This window comes from Hemiscyllium ocellatum, chromosome 26, assembly GCF_020745735.1.
Source record: "Hemiscyllium ocellatum isolate sHemOce1 chromosome 26, sHemOce1.pat.X.cur, whole genome shotgun sequence".
Classification (NCBI taxonomy): Eukaryota; Metazoa; Chordata; class Chondrichthyes; order Orectolobiformes; family Hemiscylliidae; genus Hemiscyllium; species Hemiscyllium ocellatum.
In genome coordinates, this window is record NC_083426.1 from 18,199,133 (window position 1) to 18,218,054 (window position 18,922).

An 18,922-nucleotide genomic window follows, 5' to 3' on the forward strand; every position below is an offset into this window, starting at 1 on the left:
ATGGTTCCTCAAACAAAAAGCATTTTCATAACACACTACCTGAAGTGAGATGTCAATTATAAAAATCAATAATTATTGGATGTTTCAGTGTATGGTACAGGTTGTTAGTTCTCAGTAGCACACTTGACTCACTTTGTTAATTTAGCATCAAAATGCAGAAACATTGTGAAACATATTTCTGAAAATTAAATTCAATCAAATCAAAAATTGTACAGTCAAAAAGAAACAATTCATATTTCGGCCCGGCATGATGGTCTCATCCCAGTATTGAGGTCTTGTCCTGTGTGGAAATCTCCTAAGCCTTAGTCTCCCAGGTATTCCAGCTGACCCATTGGTGGTCTTGGGCCAGCATGGCTGTCTTCTTCAGCACAGGCTTCTGGTCCAGTATTCCAGCATCCCAGTGTGGTGTTCTTGACCCATCTACATCTTCAGGATTTTCTATTATTCCCTTCCTGTTATCTGAACTGTGATGAACCTGGTCTTAATTTAACTCTTGAAAATCATCTTTAACTACTATAGGTGCCATACTAGGCCAAACTATAAAACTTTTTACTGTATTTTTAAAGTAAGAGTATACTTGAAATTAAATTTCAATTCTAATCTATTGTTTCAGACCAGCAAGTAACCAGATCATGGGATAGAATAGTATGGACAAAAGAATTCATAATAGACAGACATCATCAGAAAAACAAATACACAAAACTGGTAAAAGGATTCAAGGTTTTGCAGACATTAAGTGCACCTAGATTTTTTTTTCTTTTAAGTTGGTGCGACAGATTATTTCTATATAACAGATTGGATTTTCTAAAACTCTTCTGAGGGCCTTAGGATGTCCAATAGCACTTTACAAATGAATTTCTCTTAAGAGTCAGCCTTTTGCAGGCAAACAGAAGGCAACTTGAATACATTGCTGCCATTTAAAAATTGGCACAAACTTTGATAGAGTGCCCTGCTTTCCAAATAGTTCCTTAAGCTGTCTAAACATCCACCTGAACAGCTTAGGTACAGCCCTCATTCAACAGACACCCGACAAAGCTACAAAGAGGTACCAGTATAGTTCAGATACTCAAATTCTTAAGGGGTTTATCCAGTCTTGACCTTTAACTCAGAAACAAGAGTGCTATCAATTGAACCAAGTGCATGCAAAGGCAAATTATTAACTTTTCTACAGTACTTAGAAGGAAAAGAGTGTACAACATATACCTCATCAGAGTCATCATGGTATTCTGGTTTATTAGTGACCGCAGCAGTGTCCAGTTCATCTGCTGTAGTAGATTCTGCATGCTGTTGTAGCACTGAGTACCGATGTACCAAGAATCTAAAAGGATTGTTTAAAAACAATTTTAAGAGATTACAGCTGGCAGGTTTAACAGACACACGCTCTTTTTATGCAAGGTTTGACAGTTTCACATAAACCTGCTCCAGCTTAAATAAATCATTTTACATTGAGAATGGTAAAATGATAAAAATGAAAAAATTCTGAATTACATGTTTTAGCAGCATTTGGGTAAGAGCGAAATAATGTACCGACCCTCTTGCTCATTTGTTCTTTCAACCTGCATGTTCAGATTGTATGTCCTTAGTTCAAAATACAGTATTTGTGCTGATATTCTTTATAACACGTGGGAAATTAGTCAAGACAAGGCTGAGCAGAGCGCACCTTGTGGGCACTTCTAACTCTCAACTACTGCAGATTTAGTTTAATATTTACTAAACTACCAAACTCAAAGCGTGTATAGAAAGATGTCAATAATTTCAGTCCAGTAAATAGAAAGACTACATTAGTTATTTATGATTTGCCAGTCAATTTAATTAAGTTCCATGAAATCAGTCCTATATAATCTCAAGATGACTAGAGAGATCAAGCTGGAGTTGTAGCTCAATTGATTTGCATTTATATTTATTTCCCCTCAGTCCTGAATTTGGATACCCCCACTACTTTCATGTTGTTACCCTACTGTTCTAACTGAACACTTATCGGCCACTTAAATGTGCCAGCATTTGTAGCTTGAGAGATATGCAAATAAACAGTAGCTGTTGCACTTTAAGAATCGTGTAAGGTCCCATGGCTAGGTTATCTGGAATATGTTGTTAGCATTAGTACCCGAGGACATTTTTTCCAAGCTTTGTATAAGTGCTCTGTTTAAATGTTTGTATCACAAGAAATGTAAATGACATTGCCACTTTGAAACTAAAATGGTCTCTTCCCTTCAATTTCTCAGGCAAAAGGAAGAACCAACCATGCTGGTTCCAAGACACTGAATTGATCTGGGTAATTTGCACATCAGTGTCCTTGGAGACTGCCACTAATGATGCTTAGTACCAATCAAATAAAATCACATTGCAATATCAAATACAAAAACTCAAAATACCACTGACCATAGGCTGTTGGTAGTTATTGCAATATGTACAGCAATAGAAAGTCCTTCAGAGTTTGGGAAAACTTGCCATAAATACATATAAGATAATGTTCTAACTTTGCAGACACGGTGATATGCATTATATTCTGAATTTCTTGTGCATGTTCAGCAGGTGTGGCTTGTGCTAGTAGCATAAAGTGAGGATATTTCCTAATCATCCTGTTCAGAGGTGTTATTACTCACCACTGGAGCAGGTAGGACTTGAACCTGGGTCTCCTGACGCAGAGGTAGGGACTTTACTACTGCACAAGGGCAATATAGAGTGGGGAAACTCAAAGTTTGTGAGAAAATTTGTGAGAAGTAGAGTGGGGAAACTGCACATCAAAACTGAATTACACCTGTTGTGTCAGTATTTTTAATTAAAAATACATTATCTTCTATGTAAAAATTGGCTATCAATTGGACTAGAGCCATCTGACAAAGGGTCACTGGACTTGAAATTTTAACAGCTTTCCCTCTGCAAACACTGCCAGGCATGCCGAGTTTCGCCAGTATTTGTAGTTTTGTTTGCTTGTAATATCTACATTCCTCAGGACTAAATCACTTACCTTCCACCACACACATATTTCTTGATGAAGATCACTCCAAGGATTAACAACATCAGTAATAATACTATGACAGTGGCAATAATTGGCATAGAGCTGGTTCTGCGGGAATCAGACTGAAACAAATGAAGCATTTTAAATTCTAAATACAATCTGAACTTAAAATTTGAGAAAAGTACAATAAGTGACAAAGTAAGGACTTGAAAACAGTCTCATGAGATAAGCAATGTTAACAGAAAAACATAACCATCTTATCATTGCACAACATAGTATTTCAGGACAAATTTCAATGTGCATCTCATTTGGGCTTTGAACTCTCTCATTCCATTAAATCTCACCTTTAATTAACCCAAAGCTCTCCCAGTCAAATTTTGAGCTGTAACTGTGCACAGGCTGACTGGCTTAGTTTCTCATCACCAGATTTTGCTTGACTATTGTAAGCTGTCCCTCTTATTATCATATCTTATACTGCAGTACCATCCTGGAAAGCAGCCAACCAATGGACATTAAAATGATAGTCTTACCAGTAATGTGTGCATCCCATGAACCAAAAAAAACACCTGCAGTTTCCTAATTAATGTAATTTCACATTGACAAGATCAGACCTGCAGTTTTGCATATACTTTTGGTGATGTTTGTACATGTGATTACAAAATAAACCAATTGTTCTTATGCACACTTTGACCAAGAATTCACACTATAGTTGTTTCATAGCTTAACAGCTATTCAAAAACGTACCAGTTCTGCAGGTGCCAGCAAGTTACTGACACATTTTTTACTCATGTCTTTCACCAAACGATTTACTTGCACCCCTCCATAACACTTATCTCCCGGAATTTTTCGGTATCTAAGAAATGACGAGTTGGTTACAAATCTGATAATATATCAATTGTTAAAAAAACTAGGATTTTTTTTATTTAAATAGCATGCATATAGAACACCATGGGGAAAAGATAATCTTCAATCCATTCAAATATCAGAGGACAGAATAAAACTGGAAGTAAATGCCATTTTGAAAATAAAAATACACAAGATTCGGTCCCTAGTCAATCTGCCTAAAAGAAGAGATTGCATGGTTTCTAGGAACTTAGAAGTTAAATTACTCATGGTTGGATGTGAAGCTCTCAAAATATAATGGATGACCTTACATGGAACAGGGAAAAGTTAGAAATGTAAACAATGTAAGTGTGAAAAAGAACAAATAGAGTCATTTAATCTCTCACATTTAGAATGTAATTTCACTGTGGTTCATTTTCCCACCACTTCACTTTTTCTTGCTCAAAACCTATTTTCCACCTTTGAGTGCTGACGGAAAAGGTAACCAAGCCGAAATGTCCCCACAGGTGCTGTCAGATTGCTGAGTTATTTTGCATTTTATGTATTTATTTCTAATTTCTATAGTATTTTACATGTTGGAAGTACTTCGGTTTTTTTCAAATTTCTAGTTGAATAAATGAAACCGCATCCGTAAAATGCTTCCAAAATTACTTGTATTTGCTGTATACATACTCATACTAAATTGCTATTAACTACCATTCCCAAATCAGAGATTAATTAAAGTCATTGCTGCACAATCAAGGAAAAATTAAAAACCAAACCCTTTAGGGCGAGACCTTTTCACAGCTCCGGGTTACAAGTGGCTGTCTAAAAAACACTTCTACAGCAAGGCTGAGTTCTACAGCGAGTACTTAATTTGTCGTTAAGCATACTGATCGTAAGTTAGAAAACTGAGCTTTGTCTGCAACCTGGTGGATGCCATGATGTGGAGGAGCAGGTGTTGGACTGGGGTGGACAAAGTTAAAAATCATACACACCAGGTTATAGTCCAACAGGTTTATTTGGAAGCACTAACTTTCAGAGCATTGCTCCTTCAACAGGTGGTTGTGTAGTATACGATCATAAGACACAGAATTTATAGCAAAAGATTAGTGTCATACAGTGATATATTGAACGAACCTAGATTGCTGTTAAGTCTTTCATCTTTTAGATGGGTTGCAGGTTTCACTTCATTTATATATATAAAACCCAGAACTACTTTTAAGTCACCTTCGAGGTAACTTGTTCACTGTTGCTATCCAGACAGTCACTGCATCAGCGGTCAGATCAGTTTTCCTTCGTGTGAATCCAAGGAAAGCAATGGGACAAGACAGAGTACCAGGCCGTGCACTCAGAGCATGCAGAGATGAGCATGCAGAGATAAACTTGCAGAGGCCATCTCGGACATCTTCAACTTCTCCCTGCAGCAGGCCACTGTCTCTGTCTGTTTCAAGAGGGCCAACATCATCCCTGTGCCTAAGAAGGCTCATGCAGCATGTCTCAATGACTACCACCCAATGGCTCTAACTTCGGTGGTCATGAAGTGCTTCAAAAGGCTGGTCATGGCATTAATCAACTCCAGCCTCCCCACTACTCTTGACCCACTCCAATTTGCCTATCGGACCAACAAATCCATGTCAGATGCCATATCACTTGCCCTTCACTCCTCCCTAGAACATCGTGACACCAAGATCACTTACCTAAGAATCCTACTCATTGACTACAGTTCAGCCTTCAATACTATTATTCCTTCGAGACTGATTACTAAATTTAGTGTTCTCAGACTAAGCCCCACTCTCTGCAATAGTATCCTCAATTTCCTGACTGACCAACCACAATCAGTGAAGATTGGGACAATATTTCATCCTCACTAACACTCAACACTGGAGCCCACCAGGGGTACATACTCAGCTCCCTACTGTACTCACTGTATACCCATGACTGCGACACCAAATACCAGACTATGCCATTTACAAGTTCACTGATGACACCACCACAGTCGGTCAAATCTCAAATGGCGACGAAACAGATACAGATGGGAGGTGGAAGACCTGGAAAAATGGTGCACTGAAAACAACTTAGTTTTCAATGCCAGCAAAACCAAGGAAATCATTATTGTCTTTCATGTTACTCATGCTCCCCTACAACAGCACAGAGGTGGAACTAGTGGAGAGTGTCAAGCTCCTGGGAGTGGTCATCAACAATAAGCTTTCATGTGGACACACTAAGTACAAAGGCCCAACAACATCTTTTCTTCCTCAGGCAGCTGAGAAAACTTGGCATGACAGCAAATACCTTTGTCAACTTCTAAAGGTGCACCATCAAGAGCATTCTGTCTGGAAGTATCACTATCAGGTATGGCAACTGTACCATTCAAGATCGGAGACAGTTACACAGAGTGGTGAACTCGGCCGGACAATCACAAAGGCCAACCTCCCACCTAAAGAATCCATCTACCAGGCCTGCTGTCAAGGAAAGGCCACCAGCATTCTCAAAGGTCCATCCCACCCTGGCAATGCTTTTCTACAACCTTTACCATTGGAGAGAAGGTACAGAAGCCTGAACACGCACCAGCCAGTTCAAAACAGTTGCTACCCTACTGTTTTAGAATACTGAATGGACTCAAACTCTTAGCATTCGCCTATACCTGTGTTATGGTTTTTGTCATATTGTTCACAAGACGAAGCTTTTCACTGTGCCTCAGTACATGTGATCATAAATTCAATTCAATACAACTTAAAGTTTTATTAGAAAAGATGACATCTCATCTCAGACAATGCATTAAAAGGTGTAAAGTCAGTGTCTGTCTGTATCCTAATCTTGAGTCAGACTGGTTTTATTTCCAAAGTTGAATTTACAAAATATTAGATGCATTGACTGCCTGGAGATGATCCATTTTTGAGCAAATTAGAATGTATCTGCAATTATAATTCTGCAAATACAAATTCACCGCACAGACATGTTTGTGTGCGCATGAGAAAGAGAGTCTGAGAGTGAGTGTATGCGTGAGTGTGTGTGCACATGCAAGAGTGTGTTTGTGTGTGTGAAAGCTGGGTAAAGCGTGTGGGGGTGTGATGGAGTATAAGCCCGCGAGAGGGTATGTGCATGGGTATGAATGTGTGTGAGAGAGAGGGTCTGCATGAGTATGTAAGAGTATGTGTGCATGAGAGACAGTGTATAGTGTAGTGAGGTTGCCTGTAGTGTGACATGAACCCAAGTTTCCAGCTAAAGCCATCCTCATGGCACAACTATCACCAGACGGGGTGCTCCCTCCCAGTCAGGGAACACTTCAGTGGTCAGGGACATCAGACCTTGGATTTTCGGGTCACTATCCTCCAAGGCGGACTTTAGGATATGCAACAACGCAGAGTGGCTGAGCAGAGGCTGATAGCCAAGCTCGGAACCCATGAAGATGGCCACAACTGGGACCTTGGGTTCATGTCACACTACAGGTGACCCCACTACACCCACACATTCTTACATACTCTCACACTCATGCAGACCCTTCCTCATACACACGCACATTCCCCACACTCTCACAGGCTTATACTCCATCATGCACACACACACTTTATCAATCATGCACACATGCAAACACACTCTCACACGCGCGCACACACAAGTCTATGGGATGAATTTGTATTTGCAGAATTATATTTGAACATACATAATATTTTGGTCAAGAAGTGCACAATTTGCATGCAGTCAATCCATTTAACATTTTATAAATTCCTATTTTAGAAATAGCAACAGTCTGACTCAAGACTGGGTACAGACAGTCTCTAACCACATACTTTTATGCATTGTCTGACTGAGATGTCACTTTTTAAAAAATAAAACCTTAACTTATCTCGAGAATGTGACGTAAAATTAGTTCCAGGATTTACATATTAATGAACCGAAACCTGCAATCCACTCTAAAAGACAGACTGACTTAACCACAATCTAGATTTGTTCAATACATTGTTTCAGTTGTGTGACATTGTAATTTTTTGCTTTCAATTCTGTGTCTTGTGATCCTGCTCCACAGTTATCTGATGTAGGCGCAGCCCTCGAAAGCTAGTACTTCCAAATAAACCTGTTGGACTATAACCTAGTGTTATATGATTTTTTTAACCTGGTGGATGGAATAAGTTAGTCCCTACAATGAAAGCTGGTAACAACAGGAATTTGCTCCCCTACTTCCTCAATTTATTGTAGATGCTTTCAGTTAGGGACACAGTCCACAAATGTCAAGTGTGTTCAATAGGCACAGTCAGGTTCTATTAAAAGACACTATGCCACATACAAAAACCACAAGGGATATCTGACAAAAGCCCTTAAAAATAACACTGCAGCAACAATGACACAGCACAGAAAGTTGATGGAAAAGAAATCTTGCTCAATATCATGTATGATGGTCATCTCTCCTTACAAATCTAAATCCAGTTGTAAAACTTCTGATTAGCATGAGAATGCATGTGATTGCAACTCACATGAAACTAGAGGTTGATTTGTATTTACTGTTGAATATGAATTTTTAAATGCCACAGTTTGAAGTGAGAGTCAGTTATATCATGCTAACAGACTTAGAGTCAAAAGTTCTCTTCAGTTTTAAATGAAACAATTCATTACCCATTCGTCTGCAAAATTTCTTTCCTTCCTTGTAAACAAAACTCCAGATCATGGCCTTGCAGATCTGCCTGCTCCACACATTCCGAGCTGTTTTCTTCTCGATAGTATCCAAAATCACTGACGGGGAGAAATTGTACATTTAAAGCCATCGCCAGCCAATTTCATAAATTGATGTTGTTCTCACAATAATAGCCTGGAAATCAGTTCTCACTTCAAAAGTAATTATCCTTCCTTTCTTCTCTACCGCATGAAGCTAACACAACGATTAACAATCAATCAAACAATTCAGTCAGGCATGTTATTTTAATTACCAAAATTAAGCCCTAAGTAGACACAATGAAACTTTCAATTAGAAACAGCACATAATTATAACATCCATTCTTTATGACCATCACATTAATTGAATTAAGTTAGATTTTGAAAACAATTACAAGTTACGAATCAAAATTCAGAGGATCGACAGAAAGTTCATCACCAAGCAAAGCAAACTATGGTCTAGGATCTGCCTGATGCACTCTTCCTGTTCTGTATTTCCTGAATCTGACAAAGCCTAAATGTTTCAAAGCAAGGTAACCAAACTGGATTAACAGATGTTCATCACAAATCATTGGTAAATAAAATTACATACCACAAATAATCATCCAGAGTACACTGACAGACATTGGGCTGTTTATTCACAATATAGTCATGTCCATTTCGACAGAGAGAAGATTTTCTTAAACGTCGAAACTTCTCCTTGTAACCCAACATACAGCCATCATTAGGATCATTAACATTACTTGAATGGGCAAGCCACTGGATATAATCGTCATCAGAACCTGAGGAAAATAGGATTTTTTAAAAATTACATATTTCTCTTCTTAAAGAGTTTTTTAATAAGAAAAACAAAAGCATTTGCTTGCTCCCCTTTATTACAGAGTGGAAGGTTGAGCAATTGTCAGTACAAATCCCGTTATAGAACTGAAGCATGATTTAGACTAGCACTTCAGTGCTTAATTGCCCACAGTGCTATTTCTCAATGCCTCATCTCACTGTTCTGTGGACATTAAAAAAAAATACATGACACTATGGAAGAACAAGTGAGGCCTCCCAAACCCCTGGAAAGGATTTAGCCCTCACATTAGCATTGCATAGTGGTTAGCACTGCTGCTTCAGCGCTACTGACCTTGCTTCAATTCCAACTTGGATGACAGTCCATGTGGAGATTGCACATACTCGCGGTGTCCACGTGGGCTTCCTTTGGGTGCTCCAGTATTCCCCCACAATCAAAAGATATGCATTTGGCGGATTGGCTTTACTAAAAATATTGCCCTATATTGTCTAGGGATGTGCAGTTTATATGGGTTAGCTGTGGCGAAGAAAAAATCCCATGCAAGTTTATGGAGCTCGAGTGAGTCTGAATGATGTGCCGTTTAAAGGGTCAATGCAGTCTCAATAGGCTGAATGGCCTTTTTCTGCACCATAAGAATTTTAGAAACAATCAAGCATCAAACCCTCAATCATTGCCCAACCTAAGACAAATTAACTCATCTGTTACTTTATTGTAAGGGCTTTTGTCCACAGTATTTGCTTCCAAAACACAATCCACTGTATCAAAGCATTCTCGGCAAGTCATGACATTGTGCCAATTAAATGCAAATTTGTTCTTTCAAATGAAAATCAATGTTATTGAGCTCCACGCTACCACGTGAGATAGTGATATATTTCGCCAAACTCAATTAGTTTCATTTAACTGCATAAAAATAATTTTTAAAAGTTAAAATTGAAAACTGAAGTTTGTTTTTAAAAGTATAAGCGTACACACAGGCAGAAAATACATCCATTCCAACTTCTAAGCTCTTCATTGCAACAACATACACTATGTTGATTTCGAACATCACTGGACAATTCACAAACACAATAGGAATCTGGGTTTGAGAATTTTTAAATAAATGGCAAGGAAGACAGATGATTTGGGTTCAACATGCACTTTGGGTTCAGAAAAGCAAAGAAGAATACTGTACAATATGGCACAGCTAGCAATAGCAATTGATAACCAGGCCAGTATCATATCAGAAGATTGTAAATTCTCTGGATGTAGGTTTGCTCGCTGAGCTGGAAGGTTCGTTTTCAGTTGTTTCGTCACCATACTAGGTAACATCTTCAGTGAGTCTCTGGATAAAGTAGTGGTGGTATAGCCTGCCTTCGATTTAGGTTTTGATTAGATTACTTACAGTGTGGAAACAGGCCCTTCGGCCCAACAAGTCCACACCGACCCGCCGAAGCGAAACCCACCCATACCCCTACCCTTACACTACGGGCAATTTAGCATGGCCAATTCACCTGACCCGCACATCTTTGGACTGTGGGAGGAAACCGGAGCACCCGGAGGAAACCCACGCAGACACGGGGAGAATGTGCAAACTCCACACAGTCAGTCGCCTGAGGCGGGAATTGAACCCAGGTCCCTGGCGCTGTGAGGCAGCAGTGCTAAGCACTGTGCCACCGTGCCGCCCAATGTTTGCGTTTCCTTGGGTTTGTGGTGTCATTTCCAGTGGTGATGTCATTTCCTCTTCTTTTTCTCAGGGGATGGTAAATGGGATCCAAGTCAATGAGTTCTGGTTGGAATGTCATGCTTCTAGGAATTCTCATGTGTGTCTCTGTGTGGCTCGTCCAAGAGTGGATGTGTTGTCCCAGTTGAAGTGGTGTCCTTCCTCATCCATATCTAAGGATACTGGAGCGAATGGGTCATGTCTTTTTATGGCTAGTTGATGTTCATGTACCCTGGTGGCTAGTATTCTGCCCGTTTGTCCAATGTAATGATTGTTTCAGTTCTTGCAAGGTATTTTGTAAATGACATTAGTTTTGCTTGTTGTTTGTATGGGGTCTTTCAAGTTCATTAGCTGCTGTGTTAGTGGGTTTGAGGGCTACCATGAAGGCAAGGGGTCTGAGTAGTCTGGCAGTCATTTCAGAGATGTCTTTGATGTAGAGGAGTGTGGTTAGAGTTTCTGGACATCCACTCTCCCCTACGTGAAAAATACCTCAGAAATAACTGCCAGACTACTCAGACCTCTTGGCATTATGGGAGCCCACGAACCCACCAACACACCAAAGCAGCAGCTAATGAACTTGAAAGATCCTATACTGCCAACAAGCAAAACTAATGTCATTTACAAAATACCGTGCAAGAACTGTAACAAACACTACATTGGACAAACAGGTAGAGAACTCATGCACATACAAGGTAAAACCCTTGTGGTGGAGGGCACATGAAGTAAAAGAATGTAAATTAGTTAAGGGATTGTAGATGTAAGAGGTTTAAGAAGCTGCAGGTTTATTGGTTTAAACAGGGTCCAAGAAACAATCAATTTGAAGGGGGTCCAAGGGCATGGTGTAGTGCTGAAGATAATGATTAAAAGGTACAATTAAACCAATAGGAATACTGTAATATCAACATATTAAGAGCTGAATGAGTTGAAGAAGGGTGTATGGCTGGGTAAAGGACTGGTTGCTGACATTCCATAGCATCTACAAGTTATATTTCAAGTTCCAAGACCCCTTGTTGAGATATTTGTATCATCAATAGTCACAAAGTGCCAGAAGACTGGAGGTTGGCTAATGTGGTACCACTATTTAATTAAGGTGATAAGGAAAAGCTAGGGAACTATAGATCATTGAGCCTGACATCAGATGTGGGCAAGTTGTTGGAGGGAATCCTGAGGGACAGGAGGTACATATATTTGGAAAGGCAAGGACTGATTAGGGACAATCAACATGGCATTGTGCATGGGAAATCATGTCTCACAAACTTGATTAAGTTTTTGAAGAAGTAACAAAGAGGACTGATGAGGGCAGATCTAAATGGACTTCAGCAAGGCGTTCGACAAGATTCCTCACGGGAGACTGGTTAGCAAGGTTAGATCTCACAGGATACAGGCTCAAAGGTAGAAGACAGTGGGTAGTGGTGGAAGGTTGCTTTTCAAAATGGAGGCCTGTGACAATTGGAGTGCCGAAAATGTGTTGCTGGAAAAGCGCAGCAGGTCAGGCAGCATCCAAGGAACAGGAAATTCGACGTTTCGGGCATAAGCCCTTCATCAGGAAAACAGGAAATTCGACGTTTCGGGCATAAGCTCACTACTTTTCATCATTAATATAAATGATTTGGATGTGAACTTAGGAGGTACAGTTAGTAGGTTTGCGGACGACACCAAAATTGGAGGTGTGTTGGATAGTGAAGAAGGTTACCTCAGAATACAATGGAATCTTATCAAGTGGGCCAATGGGCTGAGATGAAGTTTAATTTAGATAAATGTGAGGTGTTGAGCAGGACTTGTACACTTAATGGTAAGGTCCTAGGGAGTGTTGCTGAGCAAAGAGACCTTGGAGTGCAGGTTCATAGCTCCTTGAACATGGAGCCACATAGATAGGATAGTGACAAAGGCATTTGGTATGCTTTCCTTTATTGGTCAGAGCACCGAGTGTAGGAGTTGGAATGTATAGGAGTTCATGTTGCAGCTGTACAGGACATTGGTTTGGCCACTTTTGGAATATTGTGTGCAGTTGTGGTCTCCCTTCTGTCAGAAGGATGTTGTGAAACCTGAAAGGTTCGGAAAAGATTTACAAAAGGATGTTGCCAGGGTTGGAGGATTTGAGCTATTGGGAGAGACTGAATAGGCTGGGGCTGTTTTCCCTGGAGCGTCGGAGGCTGAGGGGTGACCTTATAGAGGTTTATAAAATCATGAGGGACATGGATCGGATAAATAGACAAATTCCTATTGGGGGAGTCCAGAACTAGAGGGCATAGATCCTTTTTATATCTTTCACCTATCACCCTAAACCTAAGGGGCAACTCTTTCACACGGAGGGTGATGCGTATATACAATGAGCTGCCAGAGGAAGTGGTGGAGGCTGGTACAATTACAGCATTTAAGAAGCATTTGGATGGGTATATGAATAGGTTTAGAGGGATATGGGCTAAATGCTGGCAAATGGGACTAGATTAGGTTAGGATATCTGTCGGCATGGACAAGTTGGACCGAAGGATCTATTTCCATGCTGTACTTTTCTATGACTCTATTTTCTTAACAGTAAAATTGCAAGGCTCACAGGAACACTATCAACCTGTATCAGTAGTTCAAGTTACTTTTCTCCAGTGAAATCCATTCATCACTAGATCGTTGTACCAAACACCATCAGAAATTTATTATAACCAATCATCTCCAGCACTCTCCAAAGCAATATGTTAGCTAATATAGTTGCAAATTAAATCAAATTGTGAAGGATTTGAAAACCACAAAGGTTTTAAGACAAATGGCTTTAGGTTTGGTATAAATTGACTGTGTTTAATTCTTCTAAATCTACTAATTCTCAATCCAATTAAATCTGAACTCACAGTCCCTTGTGAGGAGTTCCTCAAAATCGATGGTGACAGATATCCAGTGCTGTGTAATTATGAGGTCCACATATCCCCAGATACTGACATTCATTGATTTGGCTCCTGGTTCTGAAGCAAGGCCAGTAAATACTATGGGTTTTTCAATGAATTTATAAGAATACCAGCACTGGCCTTCATCAATAGAGAACCTAGGAATCAAAATAAAGACATTTAATCAAAAAATGAATATAATTAAGTGCTTCCCCTTTTCTAGAGATTGGAAAATTGTCATTATTCTGCTGCATAATCAATAGTACTCTCATCACAAAACAAATCAAAACCGAACAATATCAACTTAACATCTTCAAAATTACAAGAGAGGTTTGCCCAAGTTAATTTTGACAAATGATCCTCTATTTGAGCTGTTCAAATATGAAAAGTACCGAGAAAAAAATGTAAATGTTTTGAATCAAGTCTTTAAAAAGTTGCAGAATAAATCCAGAAATGCTGAAAAAGCAGGTAGCTGGGGTTATTTGGTCATAAATTTGCAAGAGATTTGCTTAATTGGTCTAAATAAAATCAAATTATACAAACAAATTAAATGAAGTGTTCAAATTCATGCCACAATAAAACAAACTTACAGCATGCAAATACAAAAAACATGATCAGAAGTGTTTGTTACTGCACAATACTCACTTTATTGTATTGACACTGTTATACTCATTGTGTTCAATTGCAACAATCAAGCCCCCAGAGTCCAGAATAGTATAGTGATGAGGTCCTTTCAAAGCCTTAAACCAGGAATATCCACCATCATCAGACACATACACGTCAGGCATCATTACAGAAATTGCATCCCCAACACTGCCTAGAAAGGAGAGAAAAACATGACACTAAAGTAATGTAGAACAAATTTTGAGACTGAACAATTGCTATTTCTCTAAAACAAAAGCTCAAATAGTTAAGATAATTGAGCACTTGCAGTGTCACTTTGCTGGAATTAACTTTGAATAACAGTAAAAAAGAGTACACAAAATACTAGAACATACTGAGCATTTTTGTTCGAAACGATATGAATTTTGTTTCAGTGATTAATGAAATAGCTACCACATTCCAGTTACATAATGGTGGCATTCCTAAAATTGTATCAGCAATAGGATTCAAGACATTTCGAGCAATAATTTGAAAATTTATACTCAAAAAAAATTAGCTGAACTTTCCCTCTTCAGATGCTAACAAAGCATATTTTACATTCCCAATATCAACTGTCTTTTCAAAAGAGAAAATTCTAATTAAAGTAATACTTTCTGAGAAAGTCAATGGATGGCACTCATCAGTTTAACACAACTATGTATTAACTCACTGAAAAAGATTCAGCAAGATGCTATTCCTCCTACAACAATATTTTGTTAATCTTCCTCAATTTATCTACACTATTCACATTTTGTACACAGCATTAAACCTGCTGGAGTAAAGAACAAACCATAAAACTCTAAACAGTCAAATTCAGCATGCTTATAAAAACAAATTCCGCGTGCTTATAAAAACAAATTCCATAATAAAAGTAAAATGAACAAATGCATATTAATTGTTCCTGTTCTTTTAGAAAGATTTCAAGTACAAAGTATTCAAGGATTTGGCAGCACTTAACAGAGAACATAAGCAGCCCTACTGTCTTTTTGTCCAGGAAACAATGAAGCTATAAAATAACTGACAGAACATAACAAAATATCTCAATACCGTGTGCTATGATTAGGCCAACTGCGTTTGGTTCAGAGAGGGGCAGCATTGGTACATTCAGTTTCTGAGAGATGCTGTAGGATGCATGGATGTGCAGACTACACTGTGGAAATTCATACACAAAGAATTAGAGTGACTCAACAATGAATCAAGTTGTTAGATTTAAGCTACCTATAAAGAAAAGATGTTTAACATTGAGGGGATAGCAAAACAGAATACATCAATTCAACAAAAATACTTCAAGCTAGCATCATCTACTAATTTATTAAATATACCCAGCACTGGAAAATTTGGAACATTCAACATACATCTCAAAATATTCAAATTGGATTGTATATAGTGAATCTCATTACAAGGCTGGGACTTTTCCTGGCAGCACACCACCACGTGGCTAACGTGAAGTTCTAAATGCATTCACTTAATTCTAATCCAGTTAAATTCTTTTATATAATACACTGGGTTTAATATATTATTGGGTTTTGAACATCTTAAAATAAACATTCAACTATATATATGATAGTGAATATGGACATTTAGTTGGACTCAAGTTTTTCTCTGTTAATTTCCAACTAAAACAGAGTGTGTGGTGTACTAAATGTTCTTAATTATTTTCAAATCCAGAGACAAGGTCAAACTCTTATTAAAGAAATTGCATGCTACTTGGCATATCGATACTAAGAAATTTCTTATCATGTGAGAAAGGTTTTTGTTGCTATTTAATAAATCAATACTCCTAGATATTTTTAAAGCAAATCATTTTCTCAGAATTTGTTAGAAGTGTTACTTTAAAAATACACGGTCTTGCCCTCAAAATTAGCAATTTACCTACACCATAATGTATCCAATTCACCTTCCATCATACTAGGTTGGTAGTGCTGCCCATTTAGCTCTCCAACACCAAATTAGGCACAAGGTATCATACGTGTAATGTCCACTGCATTCTGACTGTGCAGCAGGGAGGGAGACCCAAGATTTTAATCTCTCAATGGATTTGTGCTAATGTCTAAAAGGCAATACTCCAACCCGTTAACATACTTCACCCCTACCAGATATACTCTTGACAAAATGAGACAGACTCCTTAGATCAACAGAATATTGTGTCATAAATAGTACATAAACCAGAGTAAAAGGTGAAAGCAAGTTGTGGCTGTGTGTAAACAAGCAAGACATCATCTAGATTGAATGTTGCCTGAATATCCTGAGAAACTGCTTCAAAAACTCACATCATGCTACCCACCACCTTGCAGCTAGTAGTAACAATTGGTGCATTTAAAACAATAAATTACAGTATTGTGAAAAAATGGACAAACAGTAAGGGTTAAGGCTTGGTCTATCCAGTCCATGCTGAACATAATCCCAAACTAAACTAGTCCCATCTATCTGCTCCTGGCCCATACCTCTCCAAATCTTTCCTATTCATGTACTTATCCAAATGTCTTTCAAACATTGTAATTACATCCACATCACCACTTCATCTGGAAGATCATTCCACACATGCACCACCCTGTGTAAAAAAAACCTCACGTCTTTTTTTAAATCTTTCTCTTCTCACCTTAAAAATGCGCTTCCTAATCTTGAAACCCCCTATTCTAGTGAAAAGGCAATCATCATTAACACCATCTATAGCATTCATTATTTTATAAACTTCTATAAGGTTGTCTCTCAACCTCCCATGATCCAGTGAAAAAAAGTTCCAGCCTCTTCTTATAACTTGAGCCTTCTATATCCAGCAAAACCCCGGCAAATCTCTTCTGAACTCTCTTCTACTTAATTATATCCTTCCTTTGACTGAATGAATAGAACTGGACACAGTATTCCAGAAGAGGCGCACCAATGTTCTGTAAACCTCAACATGACTTCCCAATTCCTATACTCAATGCACTGACCAATAATTGCAAGTGTGCCAAAAGCCTTTTTAACCACCCTGTCTCTAGAGAAACTGAAGTCAAGGTGCATCAACACTATATAAAAATATTAAAAATTAACCTGAAAGCATAGATGGAAAAGTTAATTCCAATTTTGAAAGAAATACTCAAGATGGACAAAATATCAGATACACAAAAATCAGACTCCTGATCCTCTATGGTTCTTGGGTTAGTGGAGGGTTCTTTCAAAATGTTACAACTTTAAAAATAACTTCAAAGCCATTTTTAAATATTTGCATTTTTTTTCCAAGTTGGTAGCTCCACTACCTTGATCTACACTATGTTACGGTAAACCCAAGAGGCTTACTGCATCCATCTAAAAGAATATAATATGCAGGAGTAGATGGAGAATGTGCATTGCTGGGAAAGCAAAGCAGGTCAGGCAGCATCCGAGGAGTAGGAGAATCGACATTTCGGTCGTAAGCCCTTCACCAGGAATGATCAGCCACGGCCCACAAGCCTCATTCCTGATGAAGGGCTTATGCCCAAAACGTCAATTCTCCTACTCTTCGGATGTTGCCTGACCTGCCGTGCTTTCCCAGCAACACACTCTTGACTCTGGATCTCCAGCATCTGTGGTCCTCACTTTCTCCTAGGAGTAGATGTAGGCTGCTCAACCAGTGTTATCCTAACTGGGTGCCCCCTTTGTCTGAGATTGTCTCTTCTGGTCCTAATCTTTCCCTATCTACCCTGTCAGTTCCCCTAAGAAAACTGAATGTTGCAATACACTCACCTCTCATTCTTCTAAACTCCAATGACTACAGGCCCAACCTCCTCAGCCTCTCCTTAAAAGTGTTGGACTGGTGTGAACAAAATCAGAAGTCACATAACACCAGGTTATAGTCCAACAGGTTTATTTAAAATCAGAAGCTTTCAGAGTGCTTCTCCTTTTTCAGGTGAAATGGAAGAAACAGCACATGCACACTCTTAATACCCACTCAGTTTATTCCAGCCATTCGGTTTGTCTCTAGCACCATCTTATTTTTGATTACTCGTAATTATCTCTCTCCCTTAATTATTACTTCACAGGGCATCCCTTCACTTGTTATTCAGCTTTGACATTTTATGCACAATGTTTGATACTTTTGATCATCTGTAATGACTGGGTATTCAGCCTGTTGATACTCCAACTCTCACTATTTACACTCACCTGCTGATGCTCTTAATTACAGGGAATTATTTTGCCATTAGTTCTTCACCTATGTATTCTGTGCCTGCGCGGTTCCTTCCATTTCACCCATTGGAGCAGAGCCCCGAAAGCTTGTGATTTCAAATAAACCTGCTAGACCACAACCTTATATTGTTAGACTTGACTTTTTCCTTATTGGATAATCCCTACATACTCGGGATTAACTTAGTTACCTTCTAGTGACTGCCTCCAAAGCCAGTATATATTTCCTTAAATAATGGGATAAAAACTATTCAGTCCTCCAAATGTGCTCTAATTAGTGCCTTGTTGTTTTAGCAATGTTTGCCTCTTTTAATACTCCATTTGGTTTGAAATAAGGC

The 18,922-nt window shown here is 38.7% G+C and overlaps 1 protein-coding gene across 1 annotated transcript in view; it reads right to left on the bottom strand.

Moving 5' to 3' along the window:
• Positions 1-18,922, bottom strand: part of LOC132828370 (sortilin-like) — a 72,216-nt gene that overhangs the window by 4,749 nt on the left and 48,545 nt on the right. Inside the window, exons 12-19 of the mRNA XM_060845410.1 lie at positions 15,489-15,591; positions 14,445-14,616; positions 13,767-13,957; positions 9,024-9,213; positions 8,396-8,512; positions 3,704-3,812; positions 2,969-3,081; positions 1,204-1,318 (exon numbers count right to left, since the gene is read on the bottom strand). Of these exons, the coding sequence (XP_060701393.1) occupies positions 1,204-1,318; positions 2,969-3,081; positions 3,704-3,812; positions 8,396-8,512; positions 9,024-9,213; positions 13,767-13,957; positions 14,445-14,616; positions 15,489-15,591 (1,110 nt within the window). The remainder of the gene's footprint in view (positions 1-1,203; positions 1,319-2,968; positions 3,082-3,703; positions 3,813-8,395; positions 8,513-9,023; positions 9,214-13,766; positions 13,958-14,444; positions 14,617-15,488; positions 15,592-18,922) is intronic.